General features: G+C 36.3%; 4 protein-coding genes across 9 annotated transcripts; 1 reads left to right on the top strand and 3 right to left on the bottom strand.

Annotated features, from left to right (window-relative positions):
- Nucleotides 1-226: 226 nt before the first annotated feature.
- LOC113798815 (uncharacterized) lies at nt 227-3686 on the top strand. 3 transcript variants are annotated; one of them, XM_027349402.2, is made up of 6 exons: nt 227-385; nt 1458-2915; nt 2966-3093; nt 3156-3185; nt 3243-3329; nt 3405-3686. In XM_027349402.2, exons 1-6 carry the CDS (start codon nt 306-308, stop codon nt 3632-3634), a joined length of 2013 nt encoding a protein of 670 aa, XP_027205203.2. In that variant the 5' UTR covers nt 227-305; the 3' UTR covers nt 3635-3686. The 3 variants fall into 3 exon arrangements, with proteins under 3 accessions (XP_027205203.2, XP_027205202.2, XP_075678583.1); XM_075822468.1 differs by adding an exon at nt 449-1073 and having other exon boundaries at nt 240-385; nt 3156-3329; XM_027349401.2 differs by having other exon boundaries at nt 236-385; nt 3156-3329.
- mRRF1 (mitochondrial ribosome recycling factor 1) lies at nt 3655-4675 on the bottom strand. Its single transcript, XM_027349403.2, has 2 exons — nt 4217-4675; nt 3655-4155 (listed from the first exon to the last, which is right to left on the bottom strand). The coding sequence occupies exons 1-2, from the start codon at nt 4555-4557 to the stop codon at nt 3726-3728; spliced, it is 771 nt and encodes a 256-aa protein (XP_027205204.1). The 5' UTR covers nt 4558-4675; the 3' UTR covers nt 3655-3725.
- A 92-nt stretch (nt 4676-4767) lies between these two features.
- Nucleotides 4768-14322, bottom strand: LOC113798813 (uncharacterized). Of its 4 annotated transcripts, none has more exons than XM_075822467.1 (7): nt 14204-14322; nt 11543-13457; nt 10955-11484; nt 9826-10885; nt 8997-9766; nt 8404-8715; nt 4768-8270 (listed from the first exon to the last, which is right to left on the bottom strand). In XM_075822467.1, exons 2-7 carry the CDS (start codon nt 12570-12572, stop codon nt 5076-5078), a joined length of 6897 nt encoding a protein of 2298 aa, XP_075678582.1. In that variant the 5' UTR covers nt 12573-13457; nt 14204-14322; the 3' UTR covers nt 4768-5075. The 4 variants fall into 4 exon arrangements, with proteins under 4 accessions (XP_075678582.1, XP_075678581.1, XP_027205200.2 ...); XM_075822466.1 differs by lacking the exon at nt 14204-14322 and adding an exon at nt 13993-14133; XM_027349399.2 differs by lacking the exon at nt 14204-14322 and having other exon boundaries at nt 11543-13810.
- A 3304-nt stretch (nt 14323-17626) lies between these two features.
- Vps15 (vacuolar protein sorting 15) lies at nt 17627-22817 on the bottom strand. Its single transcript, XM_075822424.1, has 6 exons — nt 22372-22817; nt 20793-22321; nt 20432-20737; nt 18671-20378; nt 18520-18611; nt 17627-18456 (listed from the first exon to the last, which is right to left on the bottom strand). The coding sequence occupies exons 2-6, from the start codon at nt 22179-22181 to the stop codon at nt 17707-17709; spliced, it is 4245 nt and encodes a 1414-aa protein (XP_075678539.1). The 5' UTR covers nt 22182-22321; nt 22372-22817; the 3' UTR covers nt 17627-17706.
- Nucleotides 22818-23121: the final 304 nt, after the last annotated feature.

Genomic DNA, 23121 nt, shown 5'->3' with positions numbered 1-23121 from the left:
GTTCAATCAATCTGTTTGAATTGTTGCCAACAAAAAATAAACCGAAAAATCAATGATGATCATAATGACGATGTTTTTTTTGAAAAAAAATACCAATTTCTCAACCAAACTATCATCAAAACTTGCATACATATTATTTGAATGGTTTTTGCTGGAAATGGTGAATGGTCGCATTAAATGAGAGAAAAATTGAAAACAATCAATAGTGAATACTGATTGTCATATAACAATCCAGCAGGAAAAATAGTGATAACATTATAATTTGCAATATAAACAAGCAATTATAAATATGATTCATTCACTTTATGATTGCCACAGAATCAAACAAGCAGACACAGACAGCCTTAGACAACACAATGGCCATACTTTGTTTTTTCATGTTTTGGTAGGTTTTTAGGAAGCGAAAAATTCTCATCAAAATGATAAAAATTTGCCAATTTTCATTTAGAAACAAAATTGAAAATAGAAACTTTACAACAGTCAACAGTCAACAGCAAAAGTTATATTTTGTTTTCTTTTTATGACAACTATCATTTTGGCCTCATTTACTGAATTATTATTACCAACAAAAAAGTGATATAACCACCACCATCATCATCATCGCACACCCATCATTAGATTGAAAAAAGAATGACAAAAAAGATTGAATTTCTTTTTCTTGGTTACTCGTTATTTCATTCTATTTTCATCATCATCATCATACGAGCAATAGCCTTTCTCTGAGTGTGTGTTGATGATAATGTTGAAAAGTTCAAGCACACCATCAAAGAAATGATGATAGAAAGTTCATTATTTTAATAAATTTAATTTGTTTTCATAAAGAATTTTGGTTTGTCTTCTGGTTTTGGGCTAACAGAATAATATTGAGCAAAGTAAAATAAGGAAGTAACTTAATCGCTTCCTTGTTGTTTGTTCGTTCGTATTACAGACAAACAATAGATCGGGCTGTTTGTGAGACACACAGCAAAGCGTTCAACAAACGATGAAGAATTTGGAAAGAAGAAGAAAAATGGTTTCTTTTTTCTTGATTTGCCAAATACGATTCCGGTTTTTCTGTTGTCTAATGTTGTGATGTAAGGAAAATTGATTATTCAAAAATTATTATCATTATTAGTTGAAACATTAGGCAATTGTTTTTCTTCTGCTGTGAATTGTTTGGGGTTTTGCGCTTTGAATGTTTGTTTTTGATTCTTTGGAAATGTGAATGAATTTTTATTTTTGCCTTTTTTCCCGATTCATTACACACATCCAACAAGTGATTGACGAGAACAAAACACAAACGAAGATGGTGATGGCGGAGGAGAAGGCGGAAAATTCTCTCTTTTTAAAGATGTTTATAAACACACACACCAATCAAATTAAACAAACATTTTGGTTGTTGTTTTTTCTGAAAATATAAAAACTGTTTTCAAAGATAAATTTTCGTTTCATTATTTTTTATTTGATTTCGTTCAAAGTTTGATTCGATTAGCCAGATGTTTGTTTGAAAAAGAAGTAAATTTTATTTGGTTTATTTGGCTACAAAAAACAATGGAATCACGAGCTAATCTAAAAGTTGAACCTGCATATCATGATGGTAATGGCGATGACCATCCAATAATATCACCGACAAGAAAATGTTCCATCAAAAATTTGAAAAAAACATCTCAATCATCATCGGCTATACGACGTTCAAAATCACTGCATGATACTAAGTGTTGGAATGGAATGAATCGTTCATTGATCAATCAATCAAAACAACAACAACAACAACAACAGCAATTAATCATGCGGAATCACCCAATCAATAGCAATAAAATTATCAATGGTCATCATTATCAGGACCATCATGACGCTAATTTATCAAATAATGCTGCTAAACAACTAACACGAACAAGCAATATATCATTATATCCCGCAAACAAACAACAGCCAACAATTTCCAAATGGAAAAAATCAAAATCAACAAAAGAAGCCAATAACAAAATCCATAATAATCACCACCATCGGGCAAAACGAACCCAATCATTCAATATCGATAATAATAATGATCAACTACGTAGTGGTAGTTTTAGTTCCGGTAATAGTATTAGTTTGAAAAGTTCCTCCGGTTCGATCGGTTTATTTGATAATAATCTTTATCAACAAATGAGCCTTCTATCACTTCAATCGCAGAATAATCATCATAGTAGCAGCAATAATAGTATTACCACAGCCCCAGCTACTTATAATGGCTTCAATGATTTACATGAAATTCAGTCCATCTTTTTGAATTGTGGTCGTCCCCAACAATTGAATAATAATAAATTCACTAATGGCTATAATGTCAATTTCGATGGTGATCAAGATGTTTATGGTGATAGTAAAGATCACAGTGATGACAATGACCACAGTGACGACAGTGATGAACATTTTTATAATCAAAATTCAATGCTGCTAAATAATAAACTTACATCATCGTACACCTCGTGCTCGAACATGTCTATTAATAATGGGAAAGCATCAATGACGAATGATCAAACTATAAACGACGATGATAGTCAACATGTGAATGATAAAAAACATTACAAATCAACAAAACATAATAATAGGCAACAACATCGTTTTTATATAATCAAACAACAAAATTATCCCCCATTATATCTCAATAATAGTTGTAATCGCAAACGAATTCATCGCATCATTATGATTGGCTATCCAAATGTCGGCAAATCATCATTGACTAAACAGTTTCGTCAACATCTACAGCAAACATGTTGGTTTAATCCGGCCAATTGTAACGAAATGAATGATGATGGAAATTTATTCATACATTTTGTGGAAATGGATTCAATGCTCGAATATAATGACAATATCTATCATGGACAACAAAATTCATCAATCATAATCGATTATCAACCTGATGTTTATCTAATTATGTTCAGCGTGAATGACAGGTTTGTAAATAATATTTTGTTGAAATAAATTTATCAATATTTGCTTTTAGAGAATCGTTTAACTATGTGAGGAAGGCATTGATCGATATACAACATTGGGATGATGTTGAAAATAAAATCATAATAATTGTTGCCAATAAATGTGATCTTGAACGATCTAGATGTGTTAATCGTAAAGGTAAACGAATGAATTGAACATGTTTGCTAATCGAATCTAATCAATTCTCTAATCGACAACAGAGGCCAAAAAATTAGCAACCGAAAATGATTGTAAATATATTGAGATAAGCTGTACTATATCACATAATATTCATACATTATTGCAAGGTATTGGTGCGCAAATCACCCTCAAAAATGGACAACTATTCAACAATCATCATCATCATCCTCATCTAAATCAATATCCAAAACTAGGTAATTGACTTTTTCAACTTTTTTCTTGGACTTAATCCAATGTTGTTTTTGCTTTTTTCTCACTGTCAACATCAGAAATGAAACATGATGAGAATGAAGCACTTAATAATAACCATTACAATGGTGATCATGTTGATGATGATAATGTTCATTTTCATCATCAACAAGTCGATTCGATGCGTATTGGCAATGACAAGTCATCATCATCTGGAGGATTGAAACGACGTGAAAGTTTTTTGAAACGAATTCTACGCAAAGCAGTCATGTCAAAATCAAAATCCTGTGACAATCTACATGTTTTATAGAATGGATCAAACTTGTGTAATATTTTTAAAAATAAAGTCATTTTTTAATTAATTTTTGCACTAAAAATTGATAATAAACATTATAATAATATCATCCGGTTAATGATTCTTCTTTGTGTCGTACAATTTCGTCGATTTCGGCACACTTATTTCGAATAAAATAATTTAAATTAGCTTGAGCATCATTCACCAAATCTTTGCTCAATCGTTTTAAATCCTTTTCCATAAATTTTTTATGCAAATTTCTATCTTTGATTTGGTCTTTGACTTTTTGTCCGGCTAATCGAACCGATTTGATCAATTGTTGACGATGCTCGGTGGTTATACGTGGCATTCGTATATAGATTACATTACCATCTGGTTGTGGATTTAAGTTCAGACCTGATTCTTGAATAGCCAGCAAGGCTGGTTTGACAGCCGATGGTGTGGCCGATAGGTTAATAATAAGATCATTTTGTTTACGGACAATATTGACAATATCACCCAATGTAACTCGCATTCCTTCATAGCATATTTCCAAACTATATTTTTAGAACGAGACAAATAATCAATCAATTAGAAAATCACCACATTACTACTAACCTTTCAATCACACGTGGGTTGAGTTTAATATTGAAATTTAATTTCAAATCATTTTTAAATTCATCAATGATTTCATCGATTTGCGACCGAAGTTCATCATATTGCAAAACTTGTTCCATTTCATCATCAGTCAACACTACTTTTGGTCGATCGGTTCGATTTTTCTCTCGGATACGATCTTTTCCTTTCGCTAATGATCGTATTGGTATTGTTATCATTGGCGGTGGATGATGGATAATTTGATGAAATGATGATACAGCAGGAGCAAGATGATGAAATTCATTTCCAATTATCATTGTTGAACGAATAAAACGTCCCAACAATAACCTTGATGATAACATTGCTATATTTGCTTTTTTCAATTTGGTTCCAGGATTTGCAACCGAAAATGAAATTGAAAATTTTCAAAACCTTATCAACAGACAAACAAATGAGACCATATGGTGAAAAGAACTTGCGCCATCTGACGAGATTATTTTACAAAATAAGATTTTAGTCCAAATAATTTATTTCAAATAATAATAATAATAATAATAATAATAATAATAATAATAATAATAATAAGTAATCAATTAATAAAATGTCGTTGACACAAGCAAATGAAAATATCAAATAATAATAAAAAATCAATTCGTATACAAGAATAGTGAGGAGGATAAATAAAATTGAGATGATTATTATGATAATAACTTTCAGTCAAAATGCAGTCAAGTCAATATAATGAAATTATGTCATGTGTTTTAGAAGGAAATAGTGTTTGAAAATAAAATCAAATAAATGCATTGAATGAGATAAGATGTGTTGGTGTGGGTGTATGTACACATTGATACATTGATGCATTGATGCATTGATACAATTATCAATTAGTTGTCATTTCTTGTGGTGGTAGATTAGCTTCTTTCGTGCAATAATTATTGATGATAGTTTCAAATGAACATTCATAGAGAATATCGGCTATGATTGATGAAATGGATGTGTCCAATATTTGTGACATACTTAATGACAATAATCTTTGTTCATGTTGGATGAATAATGAACGATTCTCGGAATAACGTGCCAATGTTCGCAATATAGTTGCAGCACGTCTCACCATATCAGGTGTTGTGCCGATAGCATCGAAATTTTCGCGAAGATATTGTATACCATGTGCATTAGCAATACCTAGAGCACTTTGTTCAGCTTGTTCGATAAAACCCAATAATAATGATACGGAATAACCACTCAATGCTATCACACGAACAACAGATGGATCGGCTGTTGCAAAATTGGATATGAGAACGATAGAAAATTCGCGAATAGTCTGATCCTCATTACGAACAAGCGAACGGGTCAAGTTTTTCAAAAATTTTTCAATTCTTGTCCATGGTGGTGTAGCGAGTATGAGATCAACATTCGATTCATAGATGGATAGTTTGGATAATGCCTCATACGCTAAACGACGTGGCGATAATGTATTGGGTGCCGATGGAAATGCATCCTGTGCATACGATGATGGACAAATTGCCCAGTGTAACAGACCATCCAATAAGGCAAGTGTAATCGATTCAGGAAAGGATGATAGATCTAATTGGCCACTGATATTGGCCAATGTCACCATTGTATTTTCACGTATCAAATGCAATGCTTCCCACCACCATTCTTTTTCCGGACCGCAATCCATCATACAGTCCGATTTATCGCAACGAGCATCATCCGAATCACATTTTTCATCAATCAAATTGAACATTGTTTCCTCGTCCAAACGATTGGCCACAATTTTTGTGCAATCAATTTCGGAAATTTTACGTTTCTTTTTCAATGCATGCACATGATGCAATAGTATTAATCTCGACAGAATGAGTAACAGACACGAACTACGACACATTTCGATATCGTTACCCGGTACAAATGTCAAATTTCTTATCAAATTCGATACAGTCAAACATCGACTTTTAATTGAATCTTGATATTCACGTCCAGTACAGACAGCCGGCTCTTCTTGATCATATGATTCATCTTCGAAATCTGGTTGATGTAAACGTTTCCAATATCGTTCACGATCAGTTGGATGGATTTTTGGATATTGATCATCATCATCATTGTTATCATTGTTATCCTTATCTTTATCATCATTCATTTGATCGGATTCATGTCCATTTGTATGATGATTATTTTCACAATTTTCACCATTTTGTTCAACTATTTCGACATCATCATCATCATCATCAGGATTGTCTTGTTGTTGTTTGGTGATGAGTCGACAAAAACGAAGATATCTTTCTTTGGGTTCCATGTGCGATTGAATATGAGTGGTGGTTTCGCCGCCACCTTTAAGCCAATGTTCTTGTTTGGTGAGGAAACCATTGCCACTGGGATCCCATTGTTTGTCGTAATCCATAATGAAGAGATTTTTATCTTTTTTAACTTTAACAGTTTTACCGTTTCGTGTTATATTGGTATAATTATTGGTTTGATCCTGAAACAACGTTAATTTGGGTCGTCCATTCAATTTAAATTTACGATCCAAAAATCCTTCAATATCATCATCAACATCATTCAATAGAAGATGATCCTGTTCATCCTTTCGATCGCGATCTACCTCATACCATTTAAGTTTGTTTGAATGACTATCATTATCATTCGAATGTGATTTGGATTCCCCGTTCAGATTTGCATTGGTCAATTGTTTTTGCTGTTTGAGACGATCTTCATAGCCAATTTCAATATCATCAAGCATAGAATCGAACATTTCATTAAGATAACGTCGATAGTGTTCGAGTAGTACGTCAAGCAAGCCGGGCATGTTTGGCAAACTGAGAAATAATAAACTGATATCATCATTGGAAATAACATTCAATACATCCAATGCATATGTTGATTCGGCTAAAAGACCGGATTTAAGGGCCATATAAACACGCCATGCATCAACCGGCGCGATATCACGAGCCATCAGTTTACGTCGTTTCGATGGTATCGGTACAGTTGCTTCCACAGAATTGGGTGGAAAAATTGCGGTAGGGGGTGGTGCTTGTTGATGTTGTTGTGATAATTCATTGGCACGTTGTGATCGTATCAGTTGGCCAGAATGGTGATGGTGATGATGATGACCAGCAGGACCAGAATTGGAACCATATGATCCACTTGTTGGTGGTGGTGGTGGATATTGATTAGCAAATCCGGAATTCATCATTTTTGCTCCAGTTCCCGGTGGAATTGAATTATTGTTGGTGCCATTATTAATTGCATGTGACATTGGACCGAAACCAGATCTCGATGATGCTGGTGACGGATCAGTAGTTTGTTGAGCAGTTTGCGAGGGAGGTGGTGGTGGCACAGTACGCATACTATATTGTCCAGGTGTCATCATTTTACCAGCTTGTGCTGAACCGGGTGCAAAATGGGGTTGGGAACCAAATTCAGGAGGGCCATAACCAGAATTACCACCGCTGCCTGGTGGATATCGATTAGATGACCAATGTGCAGTAGTCATTGGTGAATCCATTGAATTGTTTGATGGTGTGGCCGATGATGATCCGGTCGATGACGAAGATGATGGAGGTGGACCAGCACGTTGATCATGCCAACCGCCTGGAATCGAATCACGTTGTTGTCCACCATGTGGACTGGTTGAATTTCCTGGGTAGCCAGGATGTTGTGGATAAAAACTGCCCGATGAATGTTGACCAGCAGGCATACGATAATTATCACGACCAACCCAGCCAGCAGCAGCAGCACTTGGTGGAGATGATCCAGGTGGAGGTCCACTATTGCGACCATGTGGATGTGGACTACCGGTTGTGGAATTTGAATAAATTTGGGATGAAGATGGCGGTGGTGGTGGATACGGCGATGGTGATCCACTGTAACTGCCAGATTCAGGTGTTTGTTTAGCGAAATCTGGATGTCTTTTCGATTGTGGATAGCGTATGTTTTGTGTTGACATCCATGATATATTTGTTTGTGCTTGCATTGCTGAACTTGTGATTGGTTTACCCGAATTGGTTGATGGTGTTGGCGAACTAGCAGCTGCACTGATATTATTTGACGAGGAACCATACGAATTCTGTCCAAATCCCTGTTATCGAATGAATCGAAAAAAAAACATTGAACCAATTAGTAGAATAATCATTTGATTTTCAGGGTCATTAAATTAAATCGATTGGAATTGAATGTTGCAAACAAACGAAAATTGAAATAAAAAAACCTACTTGCGATGGATGGGGAATATTCGGATTATTACTGCTGTTGTTGCTGTTACTGCTGCCGGTATTGCTGTTGGCATTGGTGGTCACAACATTATTTGGCTGCGGTTGTTGTTGTGGAGCAGTCCCGGCAGCATTATTATTGGCTACCGATGTGGGTACAACAGGTGATGCTGCTGTACCACTGGTGCTAGAACAAGTGGAACCAGAAGTAGAAACAACAGCAGCAGCAGCAGTAGCAGCTTGAGCAGCAGAATTTTGTGATAATTTTGCCGCTAATAAACGTTGTGCAAGTGGACTTTGCATGCGTATGGCACTCTGTTGTCGTTTTTCAAAACACAAAACAAAAAAAGAATCGGGTCCAGACAAACACAACAACAGGACAACGACACACACACAAAAAGACAGGCACAACATACATTAACAGAATCGGGTCAAAAGCAAGCATCCAAAGGTCCAAAACAAAAAAATATGAAAATAAAAAACAAAACAAAAAATGGTAAAAATTTTGAACAAAACAAAACAAAAACCAATGTAAAAAGCTGTCATTTACACAAACGGCAAACGGTGAATAACAATGAAAATGGCTATTCACTTACGTTATAAGGTTCGGATGTTTTATTGCCAGATGATGGCAAAGATTGTGGCGGTGGTGGATATGGTGAACCACCATCCTGAGATCCTGGAGTATTTGGTGGATATGGCGATTGTTGTTGTGATGTCGGGGGTGGTCCACTGTTTGCGGGACCTGGTGGCGGTCCAGAGCTGACATTTGCATTGGATGAGCTATGTGGGTGAGAAGGTGGCGGTGGCTGTCCATATGGTGATCTGTTTGGATATTGACCAGATGCACCACCAGTATTGTTAGGCAAAGGATATCGATGACTACCAGGTGGTGGTGGTGGTGGTGGATAACCACTATGTTGACTATGATGTTGTTCATATGAATTACGTGCCATTGATGGCGATGGTGGTGGGGGTGGCGGATGTGGTCCGTTTGCAGATTCATTGCTTGCATATGGCGGCTGTTGTTGGGGACCATAACCACCATGACCATAATAAGATGCATGTGGATGATGTTGAGGATGCATCATTGGACCATTCATGCCCGGTGTCATACGTGATCCATAAGGACTTTGATTACCACCTCCGCTATTTGGAGGCGGTGGCGGTGCACCTTCAGGTGCTGCTGAATTCGATCGTTGTGGATAATGTGGCGGCGGTTGATCAGGATTTGGACCATAACCATGACCCGGTGGAACATCCGAAGGAGAAGGATGAGGTGGTGGCGGTGGATAACCACTGTTTGAATGAGGTGGAGGTGGTCCTGAATTGGGCGGTGGACCACTTGTATGGCCATAAAATGATCCTAATTCGGACAAAAAGAATCGATTCAGACACCTTTGTTACAATCACCATATTCCATACCTGTAGCATTTGGCATCGGTGGATAATGTTGGGGCTGTCTTGCGGATCCGTATTGATGACCAGGTGGTGGTTGTGGTTGTGGAGGTGGAGGCTGTTGCGCAGCGGTTGCAGATTTGGGCCCACGAGCCGGGGATGATGAAGATGATGATGATGAAACAGCAGCAGTATCTTCATCAGCAAATGGATCTTTAGCGCTAACACTTTCATGATTGCCAATATTATTGGCATGATGTGGATGATGAGAAGGATGATGTTGAGGATGATGATGATGATTTGGACCGGCCGTTGAATTTGGTGGCGGGGGACCACCATATGGCGTTTGTTGCTGTGAATTGTGATGAGGATAATCCGGATGAGAAGGATGATGAGGTGGCGGTGGAAGTGGATATGGTCCTTGTTGTGAATGTGGATGATGATATGGAGATGCATTTCCCGGTCCGTTTGGTCCATAATTGTTTTGATCCATATCGGGTTGGGGTGGCGGAGGATAACCAGGATGCATACCTTGATGTTGTGGATGGCCACCAGGATGATGCCCAGGATGATATGGTCCAGGTTGCCCTGGAGGTGGACCAGGCACACCACCACCACTATTAGATGGTGAATCATTTGGTGAAAGACGAGATGTAGTTGGTGTGGAACGACCAGAATTAGTTAATTTGGATTGTGCAGTGGTCGATTTTTTGCGGTTAACATTCGATGCATCCGCTGCAGCCAATAATGGGCCAACATCAATACCACCTCGATCAAACTTGCATTCGAATGCTAACAAATGCTTCATATATTGTTTGCGAAGTGTATATGATGCACTTGAGGAATTGGCAATATTACATAATTGAGCACAATCTTTCCACATTTTGGAATTGGTCACTTCCAGGTAACCACCACGTTCTTTCACCAACATATAAAGTCGAAAGAGATCGACCGGAACTTTGCTTATGGTCGGCACCTGATTCAATGGTTTGCCGCATTCATCGAGAAATTGAAAATATTTATCTAAAAATGGTTTGCGATCAGGATCATCAGACATCTCATATAACTTTTGTACATTGTCAGGTCGCTATAGGAGAAAGGAAGAAAACAATAATATTAACACCATCAGATGCAGATAATTGTTGGTATTAAAAACCTTTGAATTATGTGCAGTAATATGGACAGTATCACCACCAACTGAATATTGTGAATTGTTTCCACTGTTGATTGCCGGTGATGATGGGGCCGGAGTTCGTGGCCAACTAGGACTGGATACTGAATCGAAATCATCGTGAAATGATGATAATGATGCTGCACCTGGTGATCCAAGATTGGATGTATTTGGCGTGGTTGCATGTAACATTTGTGATGATGGATGATGTGCCGATTTAGCATTATGCGATTTATTATTACTGACATTTGCTGTCGCTGTACTGGTATTACTATTGGAATTACTATTATGTGGCGTCGATGATGAGGACGAGGATTGTATATCGGCGGATGCACAAGAATCATCGGCACGATCCTGTGATGATGCTGTCGAGGTTTGGCTTACTTCATCCATTATTGGCGGTGGCTGTGGCTGTAACCTTTGATGATGGTGATGGTGATGATGTTGAGAATGAGCACCATTATTGGTTATGTTATTTGGATTATTCGATTGGGATGATTCATTCGCACCATAAACTGAGAGGAAATAAAGATATTATCACCATAATCATAGGGCAGAGATAATGTTACTCACCATTTGCATGTTGATGGTGATGCGGCGAATGATGGCCACCACCAGAACCAGAAAGCATTGATGCCGGTGAATTGGCTTGAGGTGGCATCGATTGTGGATGTCCATGAGGCGGTGGTGGATGAATCGAATGTCCACCAGGCTGGCCATGGGGTGGTATCGAGGAATTGGGATGGTGATTTGGTGGTGGTGGACCATAAACACTTGAAGGATGCGGAGGTGGTGGAGGCGGATATCCGACATAATTTTTATTCATTTGTGCCTGTTGTTGTTGCTGATGCGGTGACATTTGTGGATGCGGATGTCTCATTGAATAATATGGCGCAATATTCCCTGCCGATGATCCAGGTGGTGGATGATGCGATCCTAGGGGTGGTCCTGGAGGTGGCGGTCCAGACATTCTATGATGCGACGAAGGAGGACCATAATTTCCATATGCAGACGGCATATGTTGCTGTTGTTGTTGAGAAGGAGGAGGTTGTGGCGGTGGTGGTTGTGTTCCGGGTGGACCACCACTTGATACTGGAGGTCTATTGCCTGGAGGACCACCGCCAGGATATTGACTAGGTGGTGGCATCATCATTGGTGGCATTGGTGAATATTGTGGATGATGTTGATGCGGATGATGAGATTGATGATGTGGCGGTGGTGGCCCATAATTACTTGATGGATGCTGCGATGGCGGGGGTGGATATCCACCGCCGCCAACAGCACCACTACTTGGATGATGTAAATTTCCCGGATGTGGAGGCATCATTTGTCCACCACCATAAGGTGCATAGCCACCATAACGTGCTTGTGTTTGCTGTTGTTGTTGTGGATGACTAGTGGCTGATGATAATACCGAAGATGATGAAGTCGGTATAGATGTTGATACCATCGATGGTGATGATGCCGATGATGAATGATTGATTGATGATGAGGATGTGGGAGGTGATGGGGTTGGAATAGGTGTTGCCGGTTTGCTACCACCACCCCCGCTGTTGCTGCCAACACCGCCACTTGCAGGTGTTGCACGTCCAGTTTCTTCCATAATTTGTTTGTTGTTTGGAAAAATTCAATATTTCATATGCCAATCATTAATGTTGTTTTTGAGGTTGAACAAACAAAAAATAAATTACAAATTTGTTGACTAATGTAGATAGAAATATTCACACAATATGATTATTATTATTGTCCAGCTCTACAGGTATCACTATTGATCACACTTTCCTGATGATTGGTTTGGTGGTTGTTGTTCAAAGATCACAGAATTTGCTTCACACACAAGTCGTAGTTTTGAGTGAATCAATCAGAAATTCTGCAAATCAAACACATGTGAAACAAGCTATGGCTGATCAATGATGATGATGTTTTGGGTTTCGGAACAAACCAAACAACAAAAAACAGTAAGCCTTAGCAGGCAAGCAGGCAAAAAAGTTGTTTTTGTTGGAAATAGAAGAAAACATCAATAACAACAACAACATTCGTATCTTGAATTTCTTCTTAGTTGAATATATATTTTCTTTCACTTCTTCATATTCGTATGGGACTCTTTTTTATTTTATTACAGCAACCGTGAATGACGATGGTGAACAGAGTCGACGACTACGACGGCAGCCATGATGTTGACGATGGTGATGGTAGCAACAGCATTTTTTTGATTTCGCTAATACCCAGCGACTATAAACAAGTAGGCAAACATATAAATAGCGGCGGCCGTAGTCGTCGTCGACAATAACAACAACAAAAAACAAAATCCAAAAATGTATCCTATGTGAATGGATGTTTTTCTGATTTTCTTGATGATAATCACAAGAAATTTTTGATTGGAGAAAAATCACATCACATTTTATCACACACAAATACCGACACAGAATTTAGTTATTTTGATGATCAATACACTCAGAATCAATCATGACCAATTCCAATCTATTTGCTATGGTGTCAACCAAACAACCGAGTCATGTGAAAAAATGAAAGCAAATTTATTAGTTAATGTTTGAAGAATATAATTTTCAAAGAATTATTTCATAGGAAATAAAATTGCCCATTGTCTGATCAAAGGAAAAAAGCAATTTTCCCTATTTAATGGATGCTTCTGGAAATAGATGTGTGTATAGGGTTAAAGGGTAATTCAAACAATCCACCGACCAACAAATTCAAATCCATACTTCTATCTGACTAGAAAATATTATCAAACCAATGGTCATAGGATTGTTATTGTTGTTAGGTTTTTCCATTCATTTTGTTTGTTTGATGATCAAAAACAAAACAAGATGCTGATGGAAAGGATGGTGATGAGGAGCGAAAAATTATATCATCATCATTATAGATTTTTCAAACAACAAGATAAGTAATGGCTGTGATGAATTTACAACAAAAATTAATAGCGGCAATAAGAAATGATGATGATGATGAACGAACAAAAAATATTATAGCGGTATATCATCATCAAAATTTTGCAAACTTACAAACTAAAATAATTATGAAGCCGACGAAGAAAATGGACACTGATGATGATTATAGTGATTATAGTGATGATGGTGGTGGGCAACAACAATCAAAACAGCAAAACAAACCAAACACTGTGAATGAACCGTGTTGGTCGGATGATGACGACAGAAATTTGTTTCTGTATTTTGGATAATCGAAAATGAAATAAATTGGCCAAATGAAACTTACTTTGTGTGATATTCAACGATGATGATGATGATGATCGAGGAAAAAACGAAGATGAATGGAAATTGTTTTTTTGTTGTCAGAAATTATTTTATTATTTAACTCAGGACTGAGCAGAGAAGAAAATCAAACCAAACACAATAACAACAGAGTGAGTGAAAAATATATTCCCATCGTGTGCCAGAGCCTAATATCTTTGCCACTACTACTATGGCAGTAAAAATCAATTTTGGTTCGAATAAAGCAAACACGCACGTTCAATTCGAATCACACAATGGGATTTTTTCGTTTTTTTCGGCGGTGGAAGAAATGGGGGAAAACTGCCACTATGATGACTGCCACTACTACTGCCTATCATCAATTATCGTTATTCCTCAGAGGGAAAAACTTGTATTTTTCGTTGGAATTGGAATTTCATTTCTCATTTTTTCTCATTTTATCGCATGATCCATTCCAGCATTGATGATGATTTTTTTGGTTAAGTTTGTCAGGATATGAAAACTAACTCAACAACAATAATAATATAGTGGCTGGCTGGCTATATACACACCAACACGAAACGAATTGAACGAAAAAGCAATTTACGAAATACGACCGACGGGGTGTTATTATTGTTTGATATTTCTTTTTTATTTATTTTTCTGTTTGTTCGTTTGCTTTCTATCGCGAGGGAAATTTTCTCTCTTTTCCCTTCATAGGATGATAATAATAAAATGCATTCGGGCACAGCCATCGATAGTTGTAGTGGTGGCGCAAATTATCGATGGTTTTCGTTTGATTTGGTTCGGAATTCAGAATTGAAACAAATAGTGATATTTCCATACATTCAAATGATTAAGAAATTTTCTTTTGAAAATATTTTCAAATTTTAATGAACAATTTTCCCAACATCCAAAATCAAATATATCCATGAACAAAAGACAAAGAATAAAGACACATTTATGGCAGTAGCAGCATTGAGGATAGCTATTTTTCTTAGTTAAACAGCCAAAAAAGCGCGCGCATTCATCGATAATAAAATGTTGAAACAAATTTGGGTTGATAATATGTGTTGGGCGCATGCGTATGCCGCAATTTTCGAAGAATAAATCATCGTGGCATTTGTAGTAGTGGTTCATTTAAAAGTTATCGAAAATATCGATACTTTATTCATTTTTAACGATGTGGATATTTTTCATCGAACGAATGAGGGAATTGGGATGATTTTTTTGTCTGAAACAACCCAGTCTACCAACCAAACAAGCGAAAATAATGAAAAAATCGCTAAATGTCGGCCCACGATGACGACGACCAACTTGATTGATGATAATGATGTTTATGGTAGTGGCATTTTTGAATTTTTTGTTGTTTTTATATTGCTTATGTTGGGCACACAATAAACTGCTTGCTGTCAACCATTTTTTTCATCATTTTTCAATACAAATGCATTAATGCCATGCACATGCTACACAAAAAACAGACTTTAAGGGAGAAATAAGCGAAATTTTCTATATGGCAGCCTCTCTTGTCGTTGAAATAAGCAATATTTATACAGACATCAGTGATGATTTTTGCCATTCAATTCAGTCCAGATAAATAATTCGCAAGAAATGCAAATTTCAAGTTTATTACATAGTCAACGAGAAAAAGGAATAAATCCTTTTTGACCGAGCCAAATGAATCTTCGTTTCATTTTTTAATGAGAAACAAACATATGATTGGCGAAAAAGCAATCGAAATTAATTTTCGAAAAATAAAAATTCCAAGAATCAATCAAACAACGAAATCCAAATCATTGGAGATTACGGCGTAATTTTGTTGCTGAAATGAATGAGAAAAATCAATTTAGTTCATTTTCAACACTCTTGGCGCCCGCTCAACAACGCTCAAAATACGCGCGAAAAATTTTTCAATTTAGAGAAAAGAGAAACCAGACGCTAATGATGATGATGATCCTGAAACCAAAACTAAAACAAAAATAAATGATTTTTGGTTGGCTGATGGAATAATTCACAAGAATGGATGTTATTTTCATGTTCTATATATTTTGTTCATTTTGTTTCGTTTTTTGGAAAAGATTTGTATCCAGCAATAAATAAATGGACACGAACAATGATAAATTCCTGTTGAGCGATATTGATTATCATAATGGAAAATGTCCATATATTCATTGGCAAGCGAAAAAACAACCAAATTGTGCCATTATTACTGAATTGAATTGAGTGGGATAAATAAGTGGTGTTTGAGTATTGCATAATGAAAATTATATGATAATGGAACAACTTTCCATATTCATTCATTCATTGTGTTTTCTTTCCTTCTTGGTTTCATTTTTTCTGAAAAAATGGAGAAAAAAAATAGCCCAAATTTATTCTGAAATTCCGGAATAGTAACAGACAGACAGACAGAATTGCAATAAATTGCCACAAAAAAGACTTTTATCCATTCATGTCCGGCTGTGACTGACATTGAAGAAGAAAAAACAAAACAATTTCAACTAAACGATGATGATGATGATGATTACAAGTTCATTGCATCCAAATTTTCTTTGTTTTGATGGAAATTCTCCAAACAAATCTATTGTCTGCCTGTTTGCTTAGCCGAACCCTTTGTCTTGGTTGCATTTTGAATTTTAAGTGAACAAACAGACAACCGGCTTAATTCTTTTTTGTTTTGTTTGGATTTGGAAATTCGCTTCAATCACTAATGGTTGGTTGTCTCGAATGAATGAATAAATCAGAAACCTTAATGGAAATTTCTCATCATGTTAAAGGGTGTGCATAGATTAAATCCGATATCGATTTCAATTCTGGTGATGGAGAGTGATGATGCCTTTTTCTTTCTACTTGTCCTCAAGATATATTTGTGATTGTGGCAAATCTTGAAATCGATTAGTAACCTGCAATTTCAACTGCTGCCACCACCACCACCAACAAAAACGAACGAAAAGAAATTGAACAGCCCTTCTTTATCATCATCTTGTGATGGTTCTTGTTGTTCGAATAAGGGATAGACTGAGTAAGAAGCAAAGACTTTTGATTGCATTCAACTTTTTTTCTTGACACCCAACCTCGATCTCATCAGAAACGAAGAAAGGGGAATTTTTTTTAAGAAAACCAAAAATAATAATGATGCTTACCTGTTCTTTTTTTTGCTGTCTGATGTAACCAAACCAACCAGAAAAACGAAATAAGAATTTGAAGAGTTATATTCATTTTGAGGGAGAGAGAGAGAAAGAAAACCTGATTTGACTTTTTGCAATCATATATGATATACCCTGTCTGTTGGCCAATTGTTGAAAAAAATCACCATCGGATGATAATGGTGATTTTGTTCTTTTTCCCGATTTTTATCGTCGGAAAAATGAAAACCTAAAAAGCACTACCGCCATCTAATGTTTGAAACCAGATTTGGTAACAATTTGGAATATGAAATGACTGAAATAAATTGGAGCAAATAACATGTTTAATGAATTATTCTATAGAAATGATAGTGTTTTAGAGAATTTATGTAAAATCAATGGATGACTATCGCCAAACTTTAACAGCACCATTGCGACCACAAGAAACAAGATATTGATTGATATTGATCAAATCTGTTATGGAATCCTGATGAGCGAATGACATCAACTGCTGATCCATTGGACAATGATGTTGTTCTTGATATAATTTGTTCATCATGGATGATGTTTCCATTTCCATCACACGAAACACACCATCATCTTGTAGAATTTGCTGATAGGTTGTTAATGGCAACAAATTATTACTATTACTACCACCACTGTTATTATTGACAATCGCTTCCGATGATGATAGTGTCGATGATGTTTTGGCCAGCGTTGTTGTTGTTGACGGTGACGATGATACTGTTGATGAAACATTATCTGGCTTTCTTGATGATGATGATGATGATGGTAGTATATTGAACGTTGATGCTGAGCCAGATGATGATCCAGTTTGGCTTGTTGAAGATGGGCCGTAATAATTCGAATCAATCGAACATATTGATGGTGGGTGTGAGAATGGTTTTTGTTTTTGCTGTTGTTGGTGTTTGGTGAGCGTTGTTGGTGATGATTTATTGAGATAACAATAATTACATGCTTTATAAATGGGATCACTGATGATATAACTTTGTTCAGGGTTCATCAGATCCCAATAACGTATTTTCATGTCCGAACCGGCTGCGATTATGGCCTGTGTTGTTGTTTGTGTCACTAATGGCAGTATTGCATTCACAACAGCACCAGACGACGACGACGACGACGATGATGATGATTGCTATCAATGGATTGGAATCATGTTATTTGGGTCTTTTGGTAATTTGTCCGATTCGACACTTACCTCCGATGTTTTGGCACTGTTGGATGCAGTTAAAATTCGATTTTTGGATAAAAGATTGAGATCCCAATGTGTAACATCATAGTTTCCAAAAACTAACATAACAAAATGAATCGGTTAGAACAATGGATCAAACAAAAAACAATCAACAAACCGGAAGTATAAAGTCCACTTGGTGTGTGTTTGAGCTGTGCGATTCGAGTCGGTTCGGCAGAGTTGTAAATGACATTGAAAATTTTCAATTGAAATCTCAGATCCAAACCACAAATAAAACCTAATGCTGTTGCAGCATACAGTGCCAATGGATCGCCATCAATGGCCGTTATAACTCGATGTGATGGAGGTACGGACATTTTCATGACAGGAACATTGAAAAATGGCGTATAAAAATAACGTGTATCATAAACATAGATCCATGAATCGGATAGGGACACGGCAAACATTGTTTCACTCAATGCGCAGATCGATGTTATCAAATAGGGCACCGAAGCGCGAATCGAACCTATTTTGAATGCACAGGTCAATTCGAATTGCGATTGGCCCATTTCGAATGCATGCAACTGACAATCATTGGAATAGGCAATTATAAATTGACCGCAATTCACCATGCCTTTGAAATTGACTGGCGAACCATTTTGAAATTCTAGGCGAAATTGAAATCTTGATCGGCTGATTACATAACGCGATGGATCATCACAGAGGTCCCAAAGCCGTATCGAACCATCGTCCGAGCATGTGACAAACATGTTGGTTTTGGAAATGGCGGTCATTCGATTGACACTTGATTTATGTTCATAAAGATGAGCCACAAGATAACCCATGGGTCTTATCATTGGTGATTGGTATTTGTTCATGACCGATGCGAATGGAATGAAATTATTTTTTTTATGCTGTTCCAACATTTCTACATCACGTAAATATGGTGGACATTCGTACAACAATGGTTCAACATCTTTCATTTCGTGTGGCTTTAATCTTGGTTCATTAGTGGTGTGTTGAGCTTGTTGCTGTTGCTGTTGGTGATGTGGAGTGCCATCCAAATGATTATTAGGTCCGAACATATGTAGCCACTCTTGATTAGCACTGGATGCTTGATCATCGTTGCCGGTTTGATGATAGAACTGGTTTGATTGAAATAATTGTACTTCGCGTGTACGCATCATATGGTAATGTTTTAGATAAATAAAATTCGATAATGTTTCGCAATCACGAACCATTGGTTGGTAATTACGTTTATTGCGATAAATCTTAATTAATAGATCCCGCAATGCGAATAATTGCTGTTCAATAACCGGTGTAATATTATCAGCCAAAAGGCGTTTATAAATGATATTGTGTTTGAGCAATGATATATCATAATCTGGATAGGATAATTTCTTTTCTAAAAGATTAAAAAATGATATCAAAACTTCTTGATCTTTGGCCATGAGAACAGCCTCATAGATTGGTCGTGGAATCGGCTGTTCGACCGAACGACGATGAAACAATTGTACGGTAAAACATTTAACATTCAATTTGAAAAATGAGCTCAATATTGGCAATACTTTTGTATTCAGATCGACCGTTAATAAATGTGATTGTAAGTTTCGGAGGAAATGTATGATTGCATTGGTTATCCAACGATTTGGATGATAAATTAATGGCATTATTTCCCGCAATAGTTCTATGATAACATTCTTTGCAATTAAGCCTTGCTCAACCAAATATGCAATCGAGGTGATTGTTTTGGCAACGATAATTTCCTCAGCATCACAAAGACCATGCTGCAATAATGGATGCAATATGGCCGAACACTGCACCCCCAAATATGATGCTATTATGACAATATTATCAAAAAAGGATATTCGCAATTTGAAATCGTTCTGCAAAACAAATCGTTCAATTAGAAACAGAGACACTTGCAAAATACACTTACTTTATCATTGAGAAATGTAATGATATGGCTCAGTATAACGTCGTTGGTCTTCTGTCGACCAAAAAATGTACATAATTGCGAACAATTCTGCGGTGTTAATAACAATACTCGTCGTACACAATTGTTCGGATCGGTTATAAGAATGGATACTAAATTTTGAAAATACTTATGCAATAAATTCAATTCTTCATCGTAATTATGATCACAATATTGATTTAGAAAATCTAGCGCAATTTTCGACAGCCGACCAATATTTCTTGCCATACAAATTCGAACGAATGTATTTTTCTCGTTTCCAATACATTTCTACAACGAGGAAAATGCTGAGAAAATAATCTACAATTTCAACAAAAAAAATTACCTGAAATTTTTCCATAAGATAATCGGTAAAAAGATTATTATCACTGGACGGGAGACGGGTGACATATTCTAGTAATAATGTTATCGAATCAATCGATTCACCACGCACACGATGATCACAATCGGTAAGGCCATTCACCAGATAAGGAATCAAACGATCAATAATGAAAGGCGATAATATTGATGATGACATTGCCATCCGACAAATTAGACGTTGTGCTTCAATCTTGCAGAATATATGCTTCAGACTACGAATCGATGATGTCAATGCCATCAACAATATTAATGTTGCCTTGGCATTCTCATTGTTGATGACATTCAGATAGTAATCAATATATTGTCGCAAATATAAAACTTTGGCATCCGGTGGTAAGCGTATCAGATTTTCCATTAACGAATATAATTCATCGAAATATGAGGGGAAAAATCCATTTTGAAGTTGAGCTAAAACTTGTTCGCATGAAAATCGTTGTTGTGGATCCAAATTGATCAGATTTCTCACAACGTTACGCATTGATTCGTTTTGTATTCGTTCTAATGATTCTTCTGTGTGGCTATCTAGAACACGTTTATCTTTATAATTGAGTATAGCCCCCAAATCGAAAAGATAGTTATCCGAATATATTTCGGCCAGAATACAACCCAGACTAAACATATCCATTTTGGGTGTTAGCTGTCCCTCTTGCAAGAACAAATTGAATATATTCGTGTTCTGTTGCTGAATATATGATGTAGCCATGCTAGTATCCGCTTGATTACTATTATTACTTTGATTCGATGATGATGATATGAAACGTTCGGGCGCAATATTGCAACAACGGCGACGTGATGTATCGAAAAAATAATTAAAAAATGTAGGGTTATCTTCGGGTAATCGAATTGGTTTATATGAGGCAAAATCGCTAACAATCACCCATAAATTGGATGTGACGAGAATATTTTCCAATTTCAAATCGCCATGATAGATATTATAATTATGACACCATTGCAGACAACGAAGTATTTGATAAACGATCCATGCTTTTTCAATATCGGTCATAAATGGCCTCGTCGATAGTCGATCATACAGTGAATAGCGTACAAATTGCCGGGCCATATAGGCGAAATTTGTACGAATTTCAACAATACGAAATGATGCGATCGACACATTTTTGGCCGTCAATTTAGCCAAATTGAGCAGATCTTTTTTATATTGCTCCAATAGAATACTTGGGTCTTCGTGGCTCAACACTTTGACCACTGTATCACCTTCGTTATGCGAACATAGGGCAACTTTGAGAAATTGTGTTTGACCAAGCGAACATTTGTATTTAAAGTCGGGTACTTCGTTCAGGTAATAATCGATTGGCCGGATGACTGTTTTCACCGAACTAACCAATTGATTTCCCATTTTCTATTTGTTGTTGATCAATTTGTCAATGCATAACCGACAACTTTTCCAATATGAAAAATGAGGTCAGAAATGAAAAAACTTTCTGAATGACAATGGCGGGCGTTTGTTACAATGTTTGTTTATCACAAATTATATTTCTAAAGAGAAAACTTATAAATATGAAATGCATTCATTTCAATTAATTTACCTGTTTTGTTTGGATGTCCCGCTCAATAAGAGAATAAAATGATTGCATGCATAATGTGAAAGTGGTGAAAAATTTTTCCAAATGTTTTAAAATTCAAAAAAAATCCACCATTGAAAAAATATGAAAAATATGAGACGCAGAATTAGCCAATATTACAGTAACATTCTGGCATTCTTTTCTCAATTGATATCCATTGCAGAAATCGAAAACCAATGACATACTGTAGAAACGAGCGGCTTATTTTCAACTATTTCCACCTAGTGACAAGCAACAGAATAAAAAATGTAAACATTTCGCGTGGCGCTTTCGAATGAACAAGTTGAATCATTTTGATTGACAATTTCAAACATCGATATTGGTTGTTTTGTTTGTTTTGGTGACATAATTATTTCAATTAATTAAAGTTTGTGTTTTGTTTAGTGTTTTAGTTTGGTTGATCAATATTTGTAAGTTTTATTTACTATTTACATTTATTCATTCATTCAATTAATCGTGCATCCAATTCAAACGAAAAACAAAACATTTTGCCGTATTGATCGATAATGATCAACAAATATAGTCATGCCGTAAACATGATAATTGGTTGACAAAAGAGAAAAGCAACAATAAAATGTAACTGTCAATTTGTGTGGCCAAATCGAATCAATTTGATTAATGGAACTGTTGAAAACAATAAAAATGATAATCTGCTAAATCATTCGCCATATAGGTTTCGAATTACATTTGTTTTGTTGTGACTTGAACATATCC

This window comes from Dermatophagoides pteronyssinus, unplaced genomic scaffold (genome assembly GCF_027571235.1).
Source record: "Dermatophagoides pteronyssinus isolate colony J.1.1.1.1 unplaced genomic scaffold, Derpt_VIB-CSIC_2022.12 sq0017, whole genome shotgun sequence".
NCBI classification, from domain to species: Eukaryota; Metazoa; Arthropoda; class Arachnida; order Sarcoptiformes; family Pyroglyphidae; genus Dermatophagoides; species Dermatophagoides pteronyssinus.
Note: the sequence above shows the minus strand (reverse complement) of the source record. Positions and strands in the feature narration are given on the sequence as shown.